Source organism: Bos taurus, chromosome 25 (genome assembly GCF_002263795.3).
Source record: "Bos taurus isolate L1 Dominette 01449 registration number 42190680 breed Hereford chromosome 25, ARS-UCD2.0, whole genome shotgun sequence".
NCBI classification, from domain to species: Eukaryota; Metazoa; Chordata; class Mammalia; order Artiodactyla; family Bovidae; genus Bos; species Bos taurus.
This window is the reverse complement of record NC_037352.1, coordinates 20849081-20870866: the sequence shown is the minus strand read 5'-3', so window position 1 is coordinate 20870866 and position 21786 is coordinate 20849081. Positions and strand designations below refer to the sequence as shown.

The 21786-nt window shown below is 46.6% G+C and overlaps 1 protein-coding gene across 3 annotated transcripts in view; it reads right to left on the bottom strand.

Moving 5' to 3' along the window:
* Nucleotides 1-17553, bottom strand: part of SCNN1G (sodium channel epithelial 1 subunit gamma) — a 31333-nt gene extending 13780 nt beyond the window's left edge. The window contains exons 1-6 of one of the 3 annotated variants that reach the window (XM_059881432.1): nucleotides 17424-17553; nucleotides 13676-14013; nucleotides 11576-11885; nucleotides 8257-8447; nucleotides 7164-7267; nucleotides 3823-3986 (exon numbers count right to left, since the gene is read on the bottom strand). In XM_059881432.1, the coding sequence (XP_059737415.1) occupies nucleotides 3823-3986; nucleotides 7164-7267; nucleotides 8257-8447; nucleotides 11576-11885; nucleotides 13676-13992 (1086 nt within the window). In that variant the 5' untranslated portion in view covers nucleotides 13993-14013; nucleotides 17424-17553. Of the gene's footprint in view, nucleotides 1-3822; nucleotides 3987-7163; nucleotides 7268-8256; nucleotides 8448-11575; nucleotides 11886-13675; nucleotides 14014-17423 lie in introns of those variants that run through there. The other 2 variants (XM_024985043.2, NM_001193174.2) reach the window with 2 other exon arrangements.
* Nucleotides 17554-21786: the final 4233 nt, after the last annotated feature.

Genomic DNA, 21786 nt, shown 5'->3' with positions numbered 1-21786 from the left:
ACTATGCTCTAAGAACTGAGCCTGGGAACAGACAGAAATGGTCCCTCTTCCCACAGAGCTTGGACCTGTATTGCAAAGCTGTGTTATCTTCTCTTAAAGGTGAATTTTGAAGGTAGGTACTCTGTTATACCCATCTCTGAATAGCCAGTGCTTTGGACACACAGTCCCTCAATGAATGAAAGAAGATTTGTTAACCAGCTGCCTAACCAACTGATTCCACCAGTTTAACATGCTTCTCAAAAGTAAATAAATAACTACCTAAAAAATAAAGAAGGAAGGACGTCTAGTGTGTTTGGATTTATTCTTAATGACCCTCTGGTGACCTCTCAGTAATCTCTGTTTTTTTCTGTTGTTGTCTTAAATGCTCATAAATCAGAACCAGAGCTGCCTGCCCCTGCTCTGTGGCTTTGATTTTGTACACCTCAAGTTAGGTGTAGCAGAAAACCCACCCATGTCTTTGTTTACCCATCACTGCTAAAGGGAGCATTTGCTTAACAATGTGATGGGCATTCTTAAGCTCAGAGAAGAAAACCAGAGGGCAATTCCCTTGGTTCTCAAACTTTCCCAAGCTCTAAGTTTGCAGACACTGTAACAGGCAGGAGGGAAGAAGAGCACGTGCTGTAAGAATGTGCTGTAAATTCCAGGTGCTTCTTCAAGTACAAAATTGCCAGGGGAACATTGGATCAAAATGCTCACTGTTCTGATCAGGGAGTTTTGTAATCTGCTGGTAAAGAGAGGAATCAGAGACCTAGTTCCTTAAGTAGGAACCTAAAGTCTTTCAAATCACAGTTTGAGCAAGTTGGGGCTCAAGATTTTTTTCCTGGGCCATCAGCATCCACACAGGCCAAGTTGGTACACAACACTTCTCATGTGGAACAAACTGCCCACATTGAACAAAGCCCCTAAGTGACATGGCTCCTTTGAGCGCCGGGGCTCCCAGATGACCATCCCCATGGTTTCTCTTGTCCAAGGTTGCTCTTGAATGGGACATGGCCAGGCATCGAAGCCACAGATCCCAGTTCAGCAACTCTGCTTTCCCAACTTAAACACTACTTCCTCAGGAAAGCGCCCCTTGAACTCTCCACTACCCCCCCCCCCATAAAAGCCCTATTTCAGGCATCTCTGTGGTATGCTCTCATGCATCCTGTATTTATCCTTCTTAGCACCTATGATGATTACAGTTAATCACCTATGTGATTTTTGGTTTGTTATTATAAATTCTCTCTGCTAGACCCAAAGTCTAAAAGGACAGGGACAGTTCTGGGGACACTGATGTAGTTCCAGGATCTAGCACACATGAAGTGCTCAGAAAATGCTTGTTGGATGAATAGATAATGGATAGATATATGCACTCCAGTGCCCGTAATGTGACTTTGTAACACTTCGGAGACAGCATTTACGGCTGTGCTAAAGCTCTGGTGTCATCCTAGCTCTACTTTCTCTGAGGAAGACACACTTTTCTTCTTCTTTCATTCTAAACTACTCAGGTTTCTAAAGCTGAGGTTCCTGAGTTTGCTCTCTCTTGGAATGACCGCTGGGGTCCAGTAAAAATACAGATCCTTGGGCTCATCTCTCAGAGAGATTGATTCAGTAGACCTGATTCTAATGACCAATCTAGTTTGGAGACCACTTCTCTGGAGGAAAAAATTGTGAGGGATGAAGGGTAAGAGGTTTAATTTGGGGCGTTAGTGAAGTGAAAGTTGCTCAGTCGTGTCCAGCTCTTTGTGACCCCATGGACTATACAGTCCATGGAATTCTCCAGGCCAGAATACTAGAGAGGGTAATGTTTCCCTTCTCCAGGGGATCTTTCCAACCCAGGGATCAAACCCAGGTCTCCCACATTTCACGCAGATTCCTTACGAGCTGAGTCACAAGGGAAGCCCTTGGAATGTTAAGGTTCGCTATAAACAAAGGCATGAACAAAGGGTCCATAAGGAGAGATTTTTTCCCCTCCATAAATAGGTGAAAAAAATACCACTAAGAATGACTGTCAATTAAACTTATAATAGATGCCATTTTTTCTTAAATTAGCAAAGATTAAACATTGCAAGGAGATCCAACCAGTCCATTTTAAAAGAGATCAGTCCTGGATGTTCTTTGGAAGGACTGATGCTAAAGCTGAAACTCCAGTACTTTGGCCACCTCATGCGAAGAGTTGACTCACTGGAAAAGACTCTGATGCTGGGAGGGATTGGGGGCAGGAGGAGAAGGGGACGACAGAGGATGAGATGGCTGGATGGCATCACTGACTCGATGGACGTGAGTTTGAGTGAACTCCAGGAGTTGGTGATGGACAGGGAGGCCTGGCGTGCTGCAATTCATGGGGTCGCAAAGAGTCAGACGTGACTGAGTGACTGAACTGAACTGAAACGTTGCTTGATATCTGTTTTGGTACAACATCATTGGAGGGCAATTTGGCTAATCTACGTCTTGAATGATATACTTCTAGGAGGTAATTGGATGACTACACATCCCACTGCACTGTTGTTTTTAGTCATACCTGGAAACAAGCTCAAGTGTATCAACAGAGAATTGCTTCAATAACTTACCCACACAATGGGATATTATGTCTTTAAGAAGAATGAGGCAGAATCTATGTGTATTGCTATGGAACTATTTCCAAGCTATACTATCAAGTGAAAAGTGGGGCAGAACAGTATTTTGCATTTGCATAAAAGAAGAAATGATTATAGGACTTCCCTGGTGGATCAGATGGTAAAGCGTCTGCCTACAATGCAGGAGACCCGGGTTCCATCCCTGGGTCAGGAAGCTCCCCTGGAGAAGGAAACGGCAACCCACTCCAGTATTCTTGCCTGGAGAATCCCATGGATGGAGGAGCCTGGTGGGCTACAGCCCATGGGGTTGCAAAGAGTCGGACACGACTGAGCGACTTCACTTTCACTTTCACTTTCACTTTCATACACAGGCTTGAAGAAGACTGTAACACCCTTCTGAGTCATGGAAGCAACAGCCATAGCTGCATGTGAAGGAAGGAGGAGACCAGCAGTTAGGGATAGAGGAGGTGTGTCTGCACAGTAGGATCCTTGTACTGACTTTGTACATATACTCCTTTGAAATAAGTACTTAATAGTTATTGTGGTAGGTAGAATGAGAGACAGAGTCACAGAGTGAGAGAGAGAGACTGGCATAAAAAAACCCAGGCCTAGAAACAGGAGACTATACAAGCAGTGACGTGACCAGGGGTGTCCTTGGACACCCCTCACCTTGCCCTTCTACTTCCACTGGGCATGGCCAACCCAAGGATTGGAGTCTGCAGCCCAGATGTGCTCCTGGTGACAGGTATGAGTGTTCTCAGCACCCAGTGAGCTCAGAGAAGGTCAAAGACTTGAGAGAAGAGGGGTTCTTGGTACATGAGCTGAAACTGACGGAAGCAGGAGGGACTAAATAGACCTGTGAAGGCCCAGTGACTTTCCAATAGTGGTTTACATGCTCCATTGGCCTGTAGGTGGCCCAGGAAGGTGTAAATCCGCTCCATTTATATCACTGACAAATACATCATTAGTATCTGATGCCTTGCTTCCAGCACAGGTTTCATAAATGTGGATGTCTGTCTCTTGAACAAGGAAGGTTCCTTCAATTCTTATCCTAAATGGTGTCCTGTCATTGTTCATCCATACAGAAGACATAAAGACAGCCCTTAGTGTAACTTAGAGAGTGACCATTTGAGTAATCATTGAAAAACATGAGACTATGCTTCCTCTTAAAACCAATACCCTTTTCTGTAAGTCCCACCTCACTGATTGTCCTTCAATGAAAGCTGTCCTCCTTGCCAAGCAGATGGAAGTCAGAGCGTGCTCTTACCAGGTGCATTCCTATGGAGGTGGCCATGGCCGTCTCAATCTCCGTTCCCACGTCCTCAACGAAGGGGTATTCGTCCTGCCGATGGATAATCACCTTAGCCCCAGTGGAGGACACCAGGAAGGGGTTGTACTCTTCTTCATTTATGTACAGGATGACCTGCAGCCCTGGAAGGACAAGGCAGCCCATTGTGGTCAAAACCCAGGAGAAGATTCCCTGCTCATAGCTTACCTCTCCCACCACTCTGGGAGCCTCAAAACCAAGACCCAGGCATTTCCTACAAGTGAAAAGTGGACAGGAGCAAAATGGGAAGCTCTGTGAGGGGAGCCTGACTTTTCACTGCTCTGTTTCCAGAGCTTAGCTCAAATAGGGTTCAGGAATAGTATCGTTACTGCAGTGTTGCCAAGCACAAGTTTTGCTACCTGGCCTAAGACGTGAACCTCCTTGGGGCTCTTTGAGATGGGAAGTTCTGCTGGGCACCCAAAGGGATGTGCAGGACTGCGGTTGAGATTCCAGTAGTGCATCTGACCACTGCCCTAAATCCTCTCCCTGATCCTACTGTTACACCTGTGTCTAATCTGAGCCGAGCAGCCAGAGGGACCTTTTAAAATCAGGTCACTCCCTTGTCTGAAACTCTTCAGAGGCATCTCATTGCATACACGGGGACACCATAAAATACTGTCCAGAAACCTGCTGCTGCTGCTAAGTCACTTCAGTCATGTCCGAGTCTGTGCGACCCCATAAGACAGCAGCCCATCAGGCTCCCCAGTCCCTGGGATTCTCCAGGCAAGAACACTGGAGTGGGCTGCCATTTCCTTCTCCAATGCATGAAAGTGAAAAGTGAAAGTGACGTCGCTCAGTCGTGTCCGACTCTTAGCGACCCCATGGACTACAGCCCATGAGGCTCCTCCATCCATGGGATTTTCTAGGCAAGAGTACTGGAGTGGGGTGCCATTGCCTTCTCCATCCAGAAACCTGACTAGCTCTCATATGGTGATGCCTTCCTCTTCATCCCACTCTCCCCCTCCATCAGGAAGCTCCAAGCACACTGGTCATCTTTCTGTTTCCAGAGCACACCAAATCCATTTCCTCATTGAGGTCCTCGGACCTGCTAGTGCTCAAATGCTCCTCAATGGACCGTATCATACATCTTCTCCTCTTCAAATAACCCTCATCCCAGAGGCCTTTCTGGACCTCCTTATCTGAAATAAAATTCCCATCTCAACTCAGCCCTTGTGCGGGGTAATTCTTGAGGTATAAACCTAGGATTGATAACCAGATAATGTCTATGTGCTTGTTCATCCATTTATCTGTTTCTCTCCAACAAAATACGAGCTCCTTGAAAGCAGGGATGATATCTGTGTTATTCACCACTGGGTCCCTAAGACTTGGAAGAGAGCCTGAAGTATAGAAGATACTCAAAAATATTTGGTAAACAAATGAGCAAATGAACAGGGCCTATGTGAGTTGAAAGAAGAGAATTTTTAAAATTATTCTGACTTCTTTTTGTTGTTGTTTAGTTGTGTTTGTGGAGAAGGCAATGGCACCCCACTCCAGTACTCTTACCTGGAAAATCCCATGGACTGAGGAGCCTGGTAGGCTGCAGTCCATGAGGTCGCTAAGAGTCGGGCATGACTGAGCGACTTCACTCTCACTTTTCACTTTCATGCACTGGAGAAGGAAATGGCAACCCACTCCATGTTCTTGCCTGGAGAATCCCAGGGATGGGGGAGCCTGGTGGGCTGCCGTCTATGGGGTCACACAGAGTCGGACACGACTGAAGTGACTTAGCAGCAGCAGCAGTTGTGTTTGACTCTTTTCAATCCCATGAACTGTATGTAGCTCACCAGTTTCCTCTGTACTTTACTATCTCCTGGAGTATGCTCAGATTCCTGTCCACTGAGTCAGTGATGCTATCTAACCATCTCATCCTCTGCCGTCCCCTTCTGCCTTTGCCTTTACTCTATCTGTAAGTGAAGGAATCAAAGCCCAGAGTGGGGAAGTGATTTGCTCAAGGTCACACAGCTCAAATGCAGCAGAGACAGGATTGTGCAACAGTTCCCAGACAACTTCTTCCCACTGACGTATGTGCTCTGAGTTATGGTTTCTTGCAGGTGTGGTAAGAACACAGACTGTGCAGTAACAAAGAGGAGGAGTCCAACTGGGTTTTCCTCCATAAGACCTTACCTATCCTTATAGGAGCATATCTATGTATAAAATCGTGTTCAGTTTGCTTAGAATCTTTCAAGATAGACCAATCGGTTGAGTTCCTGTCTTCTCTACAAAAGTCACGATAGTAGAGTAGCAATAATAATAATATTAGAGGTAGTAATTTTTGGTGGTAATAGTAGCAGCAGCAGCAATGGTAGTAACGGCAGTAACAGTAGTAATGACAACCACAACTAGCATTTATTGGGTGCTTAGTATGTGTTATGGACTGAATTGCGTGTCTTTCTGCAGACCACCCTCCACCCTATTTATATGTTGAAGTCTTAATCCCCACTGTGATTGAATTTGGAGAATCAGCCTTAGGCAGGTGATTAAGGTTAAATGAGGTCAGAAGGGTGGACCCTAATCCCATAGGATTGGTGTTCTCATAAGAAGAGGAAGAGACAACACAGCTTTCTCTCTGCATGCCACCAAAGAGAGGCCATGTGAGGACAGAGACAGGTGGCCAACTGCAAGCCAGCAAGAGAGTCCTCACCAGGACCAAATTTGCCAGCAGCTTGACCATGAGTTTCTAAATGTCCATTGTTTAAGCCACCCATCTATAATATTTTGCTAAGGCAGCCCAACCAAATGAATACAGCGTGTGTCAGGTCTTATTAACTGCTTTTCATGTTTTGACTTCTCAATTACCTTGTATTATCAGTACCATTGTTATTCCCACTTTATAAATGAAGGGGAGTAAACTTTCACTGGGCTTCACAGTGAGTGACAGAGTGGGTTTTGGCTCCAAAATCTGTCATCTTAATCAGGATAAAGGTGTGTTGGCCTCTCTAATCTCCTGCTCAGCACGTCTGGATTTAAGTCCATTCTGAAGCTGCCTGCTCGGCATTATTCACTCCAGCTACAATTTTAAACCTGAGTGGTTTCCCCAGGTGAAGAAACACCAGGGTTGTCCCTGCTGCTCTCTCAAAAGCAAAGAGGAGATGTCAAAAAAGAAAACAGATTCTGATAGAGAAGGAAAGAACCGACATGGATGAGAAAAAGTTGTATCCCCAGTTTCTGGCCAGGTTAGGGAGAGCCTGTATCTCTGGAAGGCTTCAAGCACCCCAACTGCCTGCTGTCAGCAAGCTTGTCATTAGAGCACCCCAGGATCCCCTTGATGCAGGTTTTCTTACCAAATTCACTGCCTCCCATGGAGGTGCTGAGGATAGTCTCATTTTGTCTATTGTTGAATGTGTAGCAATTCCCATACATTGGATGGTGGAAAAGCGTGAAGTTCCTACGGTGAAAGAATACAGGTCAGAAAGGGCTGTGCTGGGAACTCCCGTCACGCACCTGAGCTGACATCTCAGTGGGCAGTGCTAACGGGCCAGCTCTCTTCTGTGGACAATGGATGATAGACACAACTTATGTTCCCCATCTTTCCTCCAACAGATGACAAACAAGGCCCCTCGTCCAGTTGACACATGTCGATGTAGAACCACCCTCTGCTTTCCCTTCATCCTCTTAATCCACTCACCTCCTTCTCCATCCTGACTTGGCAGGCTTTGTGCCAATAAATCTGTCCTCACTTCCTCTTCGCTTGAATATCTCAGCCAACACTTGACTTTTTTTTTCCCATTCCGATTCCTAGCAAATGATTCCCAGAAAAGGAATCACATCATGCATATCCTTATACTGACTTTAGAATCCAACCTTCAGGAGACATGATTCTAATCACTCAGTTTTCACAAGGATCAATATACCAACTAACATATAGAAACATTTAGTATTTTAAAAGAATGAAGAAAGCCTTTACAATAAACAGGAACACTTTAGAATGCCCCATGACTTCCTAGTGTCCACCAGGAATCTGGGTGTTATCTTAATGGTAGAAAGGTATGAAAGCTCACGTCTGTCCACAGACCTTCCTGCCCTCCCTTCTTCTCTTCCTGCCTCCTTCCATCTCTCCTTCCTTACTTCCTCTTGACTAGATTGATGGTTCTCACTGGTATGCATGATGGTAATATACAAAGTTATATGTCCACCATCAACTACTCTGTTTTAATAATTTAATGAGTTTAAGGATGTTTTGACGCTAAGTCATCTTCATCTTCCTCACAGACTCTAGAGCTGAGCTCCTGTATAAGTCATTTTCCAAAAGGCAGGGTCAGTGAGAAGAGCACCTGTCACTCCCAAGACTCTAGCTGAGCTGCAGGTGCGTGCAAGGAGCCCAGCACTTAGAGCCCCTGGTCCCTGGAGCTGAGAGAGCAGCCTTCCACTACTGACCTGGCATCGCAGGACACCCCGTCAAAGAAGCAAGTGACCAGCAGCTCGTCAGCAGAGTAGCTCATGTTGATTTTCTTCTCCTGAGACACCTGGGCCATGATGTTCATGTAGTGCAGCTTGTACCACTCCTGGATAGCATTGACCCCTGAGCTGAAGGTGTAGACCGCACAGTCCGATGTGTCATTAGAACACTGTGAAGAGGAGGAGACACCAAGATAAAGCTATGGGCCCTGCCAGGGGCCCTTAGAAGGACTGTGAGCCTAAGGAACTGGACTCTAGATACTCAGGGGAACAGGAGAGATACCTGGGCAAGGATGGGCTTCTTCTCACTTCTGAGACCAGGGACTCAACATCCTCAAGCCTCAAGGACCAAGAAGGGGCTAAGTGAGGAAGGACACAGAGCCTCACTCTCATGAGTCTCTCAGTGAGAACCAAGACCAGCTTCCTCAGAGTCCCCAGATAGCCAGGCTTTTACCAATCATGGCTACTGAGTTCCACCCAACCCTCACCATTTCTTATCAGATCAACAGTCTAAAAATTGAGATTCTAGCCCAGACACTGCCATGACCTCTCTGCAAGACCCTGGGCAAGGCACTCAGTTGAGTCGCTCAGTCGTGTATGACTCTTTGCGACCCCATGGACAGCAGCACACCAGGTTTCCCTGTCCATCACCAGCTCCTGGAGCTTACTCAAACTCATGTCCGTCCAGTTGGTGATGCCATTCAACCATCTCATCCTCTGTCGTCCCCTTCTCCTCCCCACCTCAATCTTTCCCAGCATCAGGGTCTTTTCAAACGAGTCAGTTCTTTGCATTAGGTGGCCAAAGTATTGGGAGTTTCAACTTCAATATCAGTTCTTCCAATGAATATTCAGGACTGATTTCCTTTAGGATTGGCTGGTTTGATTGTTTTGCAGTCCAAGGGACTCTCAAGAGTCTTCTCCAACACCACAGTTTAAAAGCATCAATTTTTCAGTGCTCAGCTTTCTTTATAGTCCAACTCTTATATACATACATGACTACTGGAAAAACCATAGCTTTGACTAGATGGACCTTTTTTGACAAAGTAATGTCTCTGCTTTTTAATATGCCATCTAGTTTGGTCATAACTTTTCCTCCAAGGAGCAAGCATCATTTAATTTCATGGCTGCAGTCACCACCTGCAGTGATTTTGGAGCCCACCAAAATAAAGTCTGTCACTGTTTCCATTGTTTCCCTATCTATTTGCCATAAAGTGATGGGACTGGATGCCATGATCTTAGCTTTCTGAATGTTGAGCTTTAAGCCAACTTTTTCACTCTCCTCTTTCACTTTCATCAAGAGGCTCTTTAGTTTTTCTCCACTTTCTGCCATATAAGGGTAGCGTCATCTGCATACCTATCCTTATTTCACCTGCAAAATGTGATCAAAATACCATACTTCCCCACCTCATATGCTGGTTAGGAAGACCAGCATTCAAAATATATAATAATGGGAGTTCTATAGGTAAACTGTGATATGGCCCAGATGTTCTCATCATACTTATGTGTGTGTGTGCTCAGTCACTCAGTCATGTTCAACTCTGTGACCCCATGGACTGTGGCCTGCCAGGCTCCTCTGTCCATGGAATTCTCCAGGCAAGAACACTGGAGTGGGTTGCCATTCCATTCTCAGGGGATCTTCCCAACCCAGGGATCGAACCCATTTCTCCTGAATTGCAGGCAGATTCTTTACCACTGCATGACCTGAGAAGCCCCTCTCATTTCATCAACAGGGCTTGAAAACTCTCCTAAAAGACAGACACCAAAAGATGAATTTGAGTATCAAGGAGAACTTTATCTTGTGTAAGGACCCAGGAAAACTTCACAAAGGTTCAGTGATTTAGAAAAAGTGCCACTTTCCCCTCAGGATTGGCAAATGGAGCCATCAGGTCTCACAATCAGCAACCAAGACTATGAAGACTGAGTAGCTCTCATCCTGCAGAAACAGCTGGGGCACAGAGAGGAGGGTGATGGTTGAGTGTGGCCAGGAAGGCAATGGAATTCATTTTTGGTAAATGGCTGCTTCTTCAGAGCCCCTTAAATGGGACCAAGAAGGAGAGATGAGAAGTCAGGCTATAGCACCTCATGAAGGCAAGTATTGCTGGGAACACTGTGTGTTTCTGCTGCTCATTTTCTATTTTCTTCCTTCTGGTATCTGCACTCCAATTTTATTTGGTAGAATTTCCTTTCCCTCTTTGGATATAGTCAGCCAAGACTGTCCATCAAGATGCCCTACCCTACATGAGCCATCAGGTGACCCAAACTTGGTCAATCAGATAGTCCCCAGTGGAATTTGAATCAACAATTGAAGCTTATTTAATCCAGCAGCAATATCTGAAATGACTCTTCATCATTTCTTGCCACCAGGATCCCTGAATCTTCCCTAATTTCTGTCCTTTGAGAGGACTCCATGAGCTACTGGTCACCTTCTAAGACAGAGGTCCTCAACCTTTTTGGCACAGGGACTGGTTTCGTGGAAGACAGTTTTTCCACAGATGTTGCCAGTGGGAGTGATGATTCAAGTGATGGGGAGCAGCAGGGAAGCTTTGCTGGCTCACCCACCACTCACCTCCTACTCTGTGGCCGGTTCCTAACAGGCCACCCACCTGATACCAGTTCTAATGGCATTTTTATCTGTTTAAGATCGCCTGGGGGCTTCCCAGGTGGCTCAGTGGTAAAGAATCTGCCTGCCAATGCAGGAGACACAGGGGACTCAGGTTCGATCCCTGGATCAGGAATATCCCTTGAAGGAGGAAATGGAAACCCACTCCAGTATTCTTGCCTGGTAAATCCCATGGAAAGGAGCCTGGCGGGCTATAGTCCACAGGGTTGCAAAGAGTTGAACATGACTGGGCACAGCACACATAATAACGATTGCCTGGATCAGTTTCAGTTGCTTGCAGCTGATTCACCCTGAATGTGTTTCTTTCTGAGGGACTATAGGACTAACAGCAAAGAAGAAACCTCCCTGGACAGGACCCCGCCTCCCCAGACTCATGACCCCGCCTCCCCGGACCCATGACCCCGCCTCCCCATCCCATGACCCCACCTCCCCAGACCCATGATCCCACCTCCCTGGACTCAAGACCCTGCCTCCCCAACCCGTGACCCCGCCTCCCCAGACCCATGACCCCACCTCCCCGGACCCATGATCCCACCTCCCTGGACCTATGACCCCACCCCCCTGGACCCATGACCCCACCTCCCTGGACCCATGACATGCCTCCCCGACCCATGACCTCACCTCCCCGGACCCATAATCCCACCCCAGGCCCGGAAACCGAGAGGATGTGCATCTTACCAGCTGGAATCCCACCACCTCCTTGGAATTGTGGATATGCATGACATCTGATGCCTTGTGAATGATTCTTGCGTTGACTTTCCGCTTCCGTCCCGTGAAGAAGTCCCTGGCCTTGCCTGTATCACCCTTCTCAAAGGCCATCAGTGGGGCTAGGTTGAGGAATTTGGGATCAGTGCCCTTCCTGACTGAACTCCAGGACTGTGCCTCTCGGCGTTTCCGAGACGTAATCTCTGAAAAGCCATACAGGGTCTTCAAGGCTGCTCTGGTCTCCTGTTCCAAGTCAGCTAGGAGGTGGCGCACAGCACTGTACCTGCCAAGGTGGGAAGGAGGAATTGGGATGGGGAAACCCCTCTGGCCCTTTACCATGCTGCTTCCCATTGATGTGCCCATCGCCCCAGCGCCCTTGGCCAAGAAGACCAGGCCATTTAAAAATTTTCTCCTCCAACGTGACCACTGGCTCAAATAAATGGAGACAGGCTCCTGTATGACCCTTGTGTAACTGCCTGTGGCTTCACCTTTGCCATCACTGTCTGCTTGCTCTCGGGGTGTGTTGATGAGTTTGCCCCAACCAGCATTTCTGGAGTGGTGACTGTCAGCTGCCTCCCATAAACCAGCCACAGTGAAGACAAGTAAATAACTGCTAACCAGGAGTCTCCCCAGCAGCAGGCTCTGTTTCCACCTGGCATACTTGCCCCTGCCCACAGGTTCTCCTCAAATCAGTGCTGGGAGGGAGAGGTATTACTGTTACCTTGAAAACCCCCAAGAACACAGAATGATTCAGGAGTTGACTACATGAAGCATAACAACACCATCTTTTCATTTTCACAATACTGAATGGTCCTGACCTCCCTCTTAACTCTCCTTACTCTCTCGCCCCCTTGCTTTACACACAGACCACACAGCATAGTGACTGAACATAGAAACTTCAGAGCCAAACTGCCTGGGTTCCAGTTCCCCATCCTGGTTCTGGATGTGGGACTCTGGACAAGCCATTTAGCCTTTTCATGTCTCAGTTTTCCCATCTGTAAAATGTGATTATTGGCAAGAGTTAACCAGTTTATTCTATCTATCCATCCATTCACATATCTCTATGTGTATGTATGTAAATAATAAATATTATTAATTTTATTAGTGTAATTTTATTTGTTAATATTTCAATCCTCTACCAACATCAGCTGCACGAGGACAAAGACTGTGTCTGAGTTATTCACTTCCAAGCCCCAGAAGGAGGCATAGTGAATGACAACTTGTAGAGGCTGAGTAAGAGATTACGGAACAATTGATGGAGGGAAGAAAGGGTGTGGGGAGGAAGGAAGAAAGGAAGGAAGGAAAGAAAGACTTTGAGGGGGAGGATAAGTTTAGACCTGATTTTGATTTTGAGCTTTGCCATCAACTCATCGAGGACTCTACAAGTTAGTTCCCTTTGAAGGTCTTCTTCCCTTGCTCTTCCCTTCTCCCAGCCCCCACCCCTGCTCTGCCAAATTCTGATCTGCCTCACAGATCAGTTTTCAATAATCCTGAGAAGGATTCCGATGACCCATTTAGAACAGGTCAGGCAACAGACAATTAGGCAGGACGAAGGGATGGTCCTGCCCAGAGCCCAGTGATCTCAATTAGTGGGGCTGGGTTGACTCAGGTGAGGGTTTTGGGCAGCGGAGGTGCTTCTGGAAGTCATCTAGGTGTCACGTCTGAGTCAGCCTCCAGCTCACGCTCAGGGGAGAGTGAGGGTGTGAGCTTGGCGAGCTCAGGGCAAATGGCTAAGCTGGACTCTGTGTGTGTGTGTGTGTGTGTGTGTGTGTGTGTGTGTCTAAGACAGGAGGGATGCTTGTCTATTCCAGACCCAGCTGCCAAGCAGAAGAGTTCCTTGCAGCCTCTCTCACCCTCCTCCCTTCCTTGAGCCAGTCCATCCTCAGAAGTTGCTGATGGATTGAAAATTTGGTACAGATTTTAAACCAGGGAGAGGGCAGTTTACCAACACTGGCAAGAAATTCAAGTTTCTAAACAGTGTGTCTGCAGGCTGGAGTGCGTCACCTTTGGGAGGGGCACTGGCATCTGGAGGGGGCATGACCCCTCCTCCACGTGCCTGCTCTTGCCTCTTACTTGTAAGGGTTGATGTTGCAGATGGTGACCGCAGGAAAATCCAGCTTTTGGAAGTGGACTTTGATGGAGACAGAGACGGTGTAGAAGGATGAGATGAGGAGGGCACACTGCCAGAAAATGAGGGCCACGGCCGTCAGCGTGAAGAGAATCCAGAGCAGGCGCCGGAGGCGGCCACGCGACACCACGATGCGGCGGCAGCCGTGGGTGTTGGTGTTCAGACAGTACCACTGCATCAGCTCTTTGATGTTAGGTGCCTGAGGTCCCGTCACGGGCAGATTCTTCTTGATTTTGGCTTTGATCTTCTCTCCAGGAGCCATGGTGAGGATGGGACAGACAAGCTGGAGGGGCAGAGAAAAAAGGCAAGTGAGTGGGTACAGCCCAGAGGCTGGGCGCTGGGAAACACCAGCTCATGTGTCCCCAAAGGCTGTCTTCCTCTTTCCCTTTGGGCTAGACAGTCTGCTTTCTGAGGCCTTGGCCCTTGCTCCAGGATATTTGCTTTGGGGCCACCACAGCTGCCTCCCTCTCTGCCTGCTTCCCAGGGCAGCCCCCAGGCCAAGCCGTGTGGATGCCGGGGCTGGGTAAGGCTTAACATGAAAATGACTCCATGAGTTTGAAAGACCTTTCTCCTGGGTGCTTGGAACAACCCCACCCCATCAGACTCCACTTCCCTCTTATCAAGCTCCATCGTGAGCTTAGCAGCCGAGGCCTGATTTTATCACCTCCATTAGCCTGCCTTCCTTGAGGGCATCATTCCTACCTCCTCCTGCCCCCCTGGTGCTGACCTCAGCGTCTGGCACAGAGCAAGTGCCTTATGAATCGATTCTAACAGATAAAATCTGCCAAGAGAATTTCCAGGCAGCCACACTAGATCATGTTCAGTCCCTTGCCAGACCAGCCGTAGCTTCCTGAGCTTTTCTCAGCTGATTTACTGCAAGTGGAGTGTTTCTGTTTCACTTCTGTTTCACTTTTTCTCTTTATACTCAATCTCTTAGTGTTTCTAGAGCACCTGATACAATAATACAACAATAGCCTATAAATATTGGCCACTTAATATTTGCCAGGCATTGTGCCAGATTTCCTTTATTCTAACATACCACTGATTTGGAGAATACATTTTGATTTTATAATAGCTTTGTCTGGGGAAGAATGTTGAAAAGCAAATTACCACATTCATCAATATGCACGATGTATATGAATTACAGAAGCTTTACAATGTACAATAACAATCTTTTAAGATATGAACTAAAATAATATATAGTCTCACTCATCTCATAAATGCGTACAGTCTCATTCTTCATATAGAACATACATAATAAATCTCGATCCAAATCTATCTATCTATGTATACTTCAGTTCATGTTTCAACAATGCCATAAGGTAGGCATACTATTATTATCTCCAGGTTACTGAGGAGGAAAATGAGCTCAGAGAGATTGGAGTAACTTGTGCAAAATCACATAGTGGAGGCACTTGGTTGGAATCTTGCAACCTTTATCATCATGGTATATGCCTTGAGGGGACTGGTATTGTGCTGGGTGCTGCCCACTCCTCATGAGTTAATTAGCAGTTCCTGGAACTAAGGATGGGATCCTGAGCTATCTACTTTTCAAATTCTGGGTAGTTAGTACAATCGCTTCCTAACATTGGTATTAGTAAACATGGGCATTGAGGAGGGGTATATGGAAACTCTGTCTCCTGTGCCTACCATAGGTGACAGAGACAAATTAGGATATACTATAATTTGGAGTAGGATATACGGTGTAATCCCCATGCTCCCCCGCACCCCCACCCCACCCCACCCCACCAGAAGGCTTGGGCCTGGGACAAAGACTATAGTTTACCCCATCTTGTTCTTCAGGATTCTGGACTTGAGCACTCACTTTTTCTCTACCCTAAACCCATGGGATATTGTCCAAAATTGGGAGCTTGGGCCAAGCTGGTAAGCCTTCAAGTTTATGGTGTCAGTGAGTTTCAGGTTTATGACAGCAAGGATACAGAGTGTTGCAAGGGAGATAAGACGTCCAGAGGCAGCCAGCCACTCTAAGCCTTCACAGATGTATATAATCTTGCTGTGGTCTCTGACCTTCAAAATTATGCTATAAACCTCTTGGCAAGAGGAAAGTGATTTATTGTGTTTTATCATTTTAAATGCTGTCCATCCCGACCTCCTCTCTCCCTACAATTCAAAAACAAAAATTTGCAAGAGTTTGTTTTAGAAACCTAGGTCCAGGTACAATTTTGTATCAAATAAAACTGCAATCCAGGGAAGATTTTCTCCTCTGTGAATGTTCCACAGAAACTGTGATTCTGGAAGTTTCTGTCATCAAACCTTCTTGTCCTCTCACTAAATACAACTCCTAGGGTCCCTCTAGCCCATCAGCCCCTTCCCCAGGACTGCTTTGACCCCAGTGGGTCAGCCACCAATGTCAGTGAAACCGCAGGTGAAAGAAGGGAACCCACCTTGCTCATCATAAAACATATACATCTTCACACAAATAATATAATATTTCAACTTCTGAGCAAAGTAAGGTTTGCTACAGAGCAAGGATGTAGCTACATTTAGGTTATATTGCTTGATTAAACATGATGCCCTTGTGGTAGAGTTAGTAACTGACACCCAGCACTCATTCTTCTAAGCACTTTACAAGTATTAGCTGATTTAATTTCTACAACTATTTTCGGCAATAGGCAGCACAATTTTCTCCATGATACAAATGAAACAGAGATGCTGAGCAGTTAAGCAACTTGCCCAAGGTCACACTAGAAAATGGTGGAGTTGCAACTGAAACCAGGAGCCTTGAACTACAAACTACTCCCCAAATAATAATAACAACAGCAACAGCAGCAAGAACAACAAAAATAATACCAGCTTTCATTTATTGATCCTTTACTCTCAAGCTTTCTCCTCAGAGTCCTTTCACCCATTACCTTATTTAATCCTCACTGAGGAGGAAATGGCAACCCACTCCAGTATTCTTGCCTTGGGAAATCCCATGGACAGAGGAGCCTGGCGGGCTACAGTTCATGGGGTCACAAAGAGTCAGACACAACTGAGCTCGAGCAGGCACAGAGAAGAAAACTGAGGTGCAGAGTTTAGGCAACTTGTCCAGTGCCACACAGGTAGAAGGATTAAAATAATTCTCTGGAATTCCGGGGTCCCTCGTGATTCTCTTCTGCACCCCTCTCGCCCATTCCCGACCTCGACTGTCCTCAAAATCTCAGTGATGGAAGCCGAACCTCAGGCTCTGGGCGCCAGATCCGCGCTTCTCACCAGCAACTCTGCAGCCCCTGCCCTCCCCGCGCAGAGAGACCCGGTGCTGTGCCCGAAGCCACGTCTGCTTGAGGGCAGCCAGGGCTGAAGCTGCAGCAGAGAACCCAATCAACTCGCTTCAAGTGTTTGCTGTTTTCTGCAACCACAGTCACCCTAAAGAAAACATTCCAGGGGGTGGAAGGAAAGACCGCGGTCAGGTCCACGCGTCTCACTGAGGCCAGGAAAGGAATGAGCAAGTGCTGGGTGGAGAGACTGGGCGGGGCGCAGCCCCGAACCCCTGGACCCAGTTTCTGAATAAATCAGAAACGCCTCCGGCTCTAGCTCTGCCTCCCCGGCCACCGTGTGGGCAGACAGCAGAGCGCTAGACCGAATGGATGTATTTGGGAAAGAGTCCGAGCATCCCCGGTACCCGAAGGCAGCCCCGGGCTGATGATGCACACTCCGCGTCTACCGCCCGACCAAAGTCCGGAAGCTCACCGCGGCCGCTCCGAGGCCTGAAACTCCCGACCCAACTCGGCTGGGCTCACCTCACTCGGGTCGGAAGTGTCTGCGGTTAGCGTGTGCGCGATCCGAGTACGCTCCGTTCCGCTCCTCTTACAGCGAGAGCATCCCGCAGCCGCAGCAGCCAAGGCTCTTGTGGGCTGGGCCCCGCCCCCATAGGGCCCCGCCCCCATAGGGCCCCGCCCCCCACCTGCCCAGGTGTATTTCCCCAGCGGCCGGGGGGACTTGCGGCATCCCAGAGTCGGCAACGATTCTGCAGCGCCCCCTGCCATCCCGAGGGCGCTCTGCGTCCCAGCCCGTCCCGCTCCGTGCTTCCAGGCGGTACGGCGCTGTGCCTGCTGCCGCCCTGAGGCCACACTGGATCCTGTTCCTCACGTTCTCGCAGCGCCTCCTGCCGCCCTGTTACTGCCCAGCGCCTTCCATCCTGGTTCAGCTGGGCACCCTCCCGGCCCCAGCATCAAGAGAAATCCCAAGTAGCCTCCTGTCCCCGACTTCCTCCTGACCTGGATGGAGTCCGAGGGCACTTCAGTGCCCACCTGGGCAGCAGGGATGTTAGGGCAGGTCGCTCATCTTTCAGTCTCTTCAGCTGTCATTTTCTTTTTATTTTAGGAACTCACGCTGAAAACTACAATAAATGAGCTTGGAAAATTACAACTGGGAGGGACCGTGGGACACCTCTGTCACAGCCCCATTGACTAGAGAAGGAACAGGTGCAGAGAGGAGAAGGGGTCTGCACTTTTTTCACTTCCTGATATAGTATATGTAACTCGCCTTGCCAATAACTACATTTACCTAAGTATTCCACTCACACATCATTTAATTGATCTTTTGATTTATTTCAAGATCATGTCCAATTTTTTACTAATATAAATTATTCTGTAAAATATCATGTTCATTTCTAATTATTTTGGGGAGATCAAATCCTATTAGTGTATTTTTTTCTGACAATGTATTTACCCAGTTTAATTGGCACAATAAAAAGGACAGTTAAGAGAAAAAAGCAGGCTACAAAACAATACAGAGAATATATATCAAAATATTTAAAAAGAAGTTATCTCTTGGGGTAGGCTTACAAGTGAATTTCATTTGTTTTTTCTTGTTTATATATATATATATATATATATTCTGTTGTTCAGTCACCAATTTGTTTCCAACTCTTTGTGATCCCATGAACTGCAGGACATAAGGCTTCCCTGTTCTCCATTACCTTCTGAAGTTTGCTCAGGCTCATGTCCATTGACTTGGTGATATTATCCAACAATCTCATCCTCTGCTGCCCTCTTCTTTTGCCTTCAGTTTTTCCCAGCACCAGGGTCTTTTCCAATCAGTCTGCTCTTCACATCAGGTAGCCAAAGTACTGAAACTTCAGCTTTAGCATCACTCCTTCCAATGAATATTCGGGTTTGATTTCCTTTAGGACTGACTGGTTTGATCTCCTTGCAGTCCACAGGACTCTCAAAAGTCTTCTCCACAGTTTGAAAGCATCGATTATTCAATGCTTAGCCATATAAATATAGGTATATATACATAAATATATAAACCTGTGTCATAAAAATAAAAAATGTTTTTACAAGATTTGGAGCTAGTTGAAATCAGGAATACCACTTAACATCAGATCTATGTCACTATCAGTTCAGTTCAGTTCAGTCGCTCAGTCATGTCCGACTCTTTGCGACCCCATGAATTGCAGCACACCAGGCCTCCCTGTCCATCATTCCCGGAGTTCACTCAAACTCACGTCCATCTAGTCGGTGATGCCATCCAGCCGTCTCATCCTCTGTCGTCCCCTTCTCCTCCTGCCTCCAATCCCTCCCCACATCAGAGTCTTTTCCAATGAGTCAACTCTTCACATGAGGTGGCCAAAGTATTGGAGTTTCAGCTTTAGCATCAGTCCTTCCAAAGAACACCCAGGACTGATCTCCTTTAGCATGGACTGGTTAGATCTCCTTGCAGTCCAAGGAACTCTCAAGAGTCTTCTCCAACACCACAGTTCAAAAGCATCAATTCTTCAACGCTCAACTTTCTTCACAGTGCAACTCTCACATCCATACATGACCACTGGAAAAACCATAGCCTTGACTAGACGAACCTTTGTTGGCAAAGTAATGTCTCTGCTTTTCAATATGCTATCTAGGTTGCTCATAACTTTCCTTCCAAGGCGTAAGTGTCTTTTACTTACTGCAATCATGGCTGCAATCACCATCTGCAGTGATTTTGGAGCCCAGAAAAATAAAGTCTGACACTGTTTCCATTGTTTCCCCATCTATTTCCCATGAAGTGATGGAACCAGATGCCATAATCTTCGTTTTCTGAATGTTGAGCTTTAAGCCAACTTTTTCACTCTCCACTTTCACTTTCATCAAGAGGTTTTTGAGTTCCTCTTCACTTTCTGCCATAAGGGTGGTGTCATCTGCATATCTGAGGTTATTGATATTTCTCCTGGCAATCTTGATTCCAGCTTGTGCTTCTTCCAGTCCAACGTTCCTCATGATGTACTCTGCATATAAGTTAAATAAGCAGGGTGACAATATACAGCCTTAACGTACTCCTTTTCCTATTTGGAACCAGTCTGCTCTTCCATGTCCAGTTCTAACTGTTGCTTCCTGACCTGCATATAGGTTTCTCAAGAGGCAGGTCAGGTGGTCTGGTATGCCCATTTCTTTCAGAATTTTCCACAGTTTATTGTGATCCACACAGTCAAAGGCTTTGGCATAGTCAATAATGCAGAAGTAGATGTTTTTCTGGAACTCTCTTGCTTTTTCCATGATCCAGCGGATGTTGGCAATTTGATCTCTGGTTCCTCTGCCTTTTCTAAAACCAGCTTGAACATCTGGAAGTTCACGGTTCACGTATTGCTTAAGCCTGGCTTGGAGAATTTTGAGCATTACGTTACTAGCGTGTGAGATAAGTGCAATTGTGGCTATAGTTAATTTAGGCTTGATTGCCTTCTTTTTAAAAATCCAGTTGAATGTATATACAATGAAATGCACAGATTTTATGGTTGCCATGAATCTTGGTAAGTTATATGCACTATGTAAGCTTCACTCAAATCAACATATAGTGCATTGCCCCAGAGAGTTCCCTCAGCCCATTTTTACTCGCTTACCACAGACAGCCAGCATTTCTTAGGGCAAATAATAGATTCACTTTTTTGGTTCTTAAACTTCATGTAAATAGAGTCACACAGTACGTGTGTCTTTTTGTGTCTGGTTTTCCCCCTGAATTCAGTTGTGACTTTTGTTTTTCTACTATGCTATCGCTGCCTCTGCTTATGGAATTATTATTACCCCAGTTTTACAGATGAAGGAACTGAGACTCGGAAAGCTGAAGTTTACCATTTGTAAGTGGCGGAGCCAATATCTGCATACAAGTCTGCTTTATAGAATACAAAACCTACACACTTACCCCCAAGTCTGCATAAGAATCTTGCTGTGAGTAGGACCAAGCTTCATCCTTCCAGGTTCCACGTGAAGGATGATAAAACATCCTTGGAACGGCTGAGATGGAGAGAAGCCCCTCACTTCCTAGGCCATGGGACTGCAAGCCTTCTGTCAAGGTGCTTGCATAAGGTGGCATGGTTAATCAAAGTTATAAAAACTGAAACAACTCTATCATCATTAGACCATGCATGCATGTGTGCTAAGTCATTTCAGTCATGTCTGACTCTTCACAACCCCGTGGACTGTAGCCTATCAGGCTCCTCTGTCCATGGGATTCTCCAGGTAAGAATACTTGAGCGGGTTGCCATGTCATCCTCCAGGGGGTCTTCCCAACCCAGGGATGGAGCCGTGTCTCTTTGTCCCCTGCCTTGGCAAGTGAATTCTTTACCATTAGTGCCACCTGGGAAGCCCTTATTAGACCATAATCCACTTCTTTTCCCCCTGAAAGCATATTCATGAATAGTATCTACAGTCTACTTCTCACTACCTCTGGGGCCACCACTGTGCTCCAATCCATCATCTTTCTCCTGTGGATCGTTACCATAGCCTCCCAACTAGTCTGGATGAGTCCATCCTCTACAGCCTGATGTCAGTACACTGCCCACTGGGATGCTGTTATATTAGCTGTATCATATCACCTTCTGTTTAAATCCATTCGGTGGCTTTTTACTTCATTCAGGGTAAAAGCCAGTCTTCACGACACCTACAAGGTCCTCCATGACCTGACTCCTGTTATCAAGCGTCCTTTAACTCCTAAGGCTTATACTCTGGTTTATTCTGCTTCTTTCTCATTGACCTCCAATTGTTTCTTGTATATGATGGACACACTGCTGTTTCAGGCCTTGTGACAGGTGTCCACTCTATCTGAACTCCTCTCTCTCTCTCTACATATCTCTATA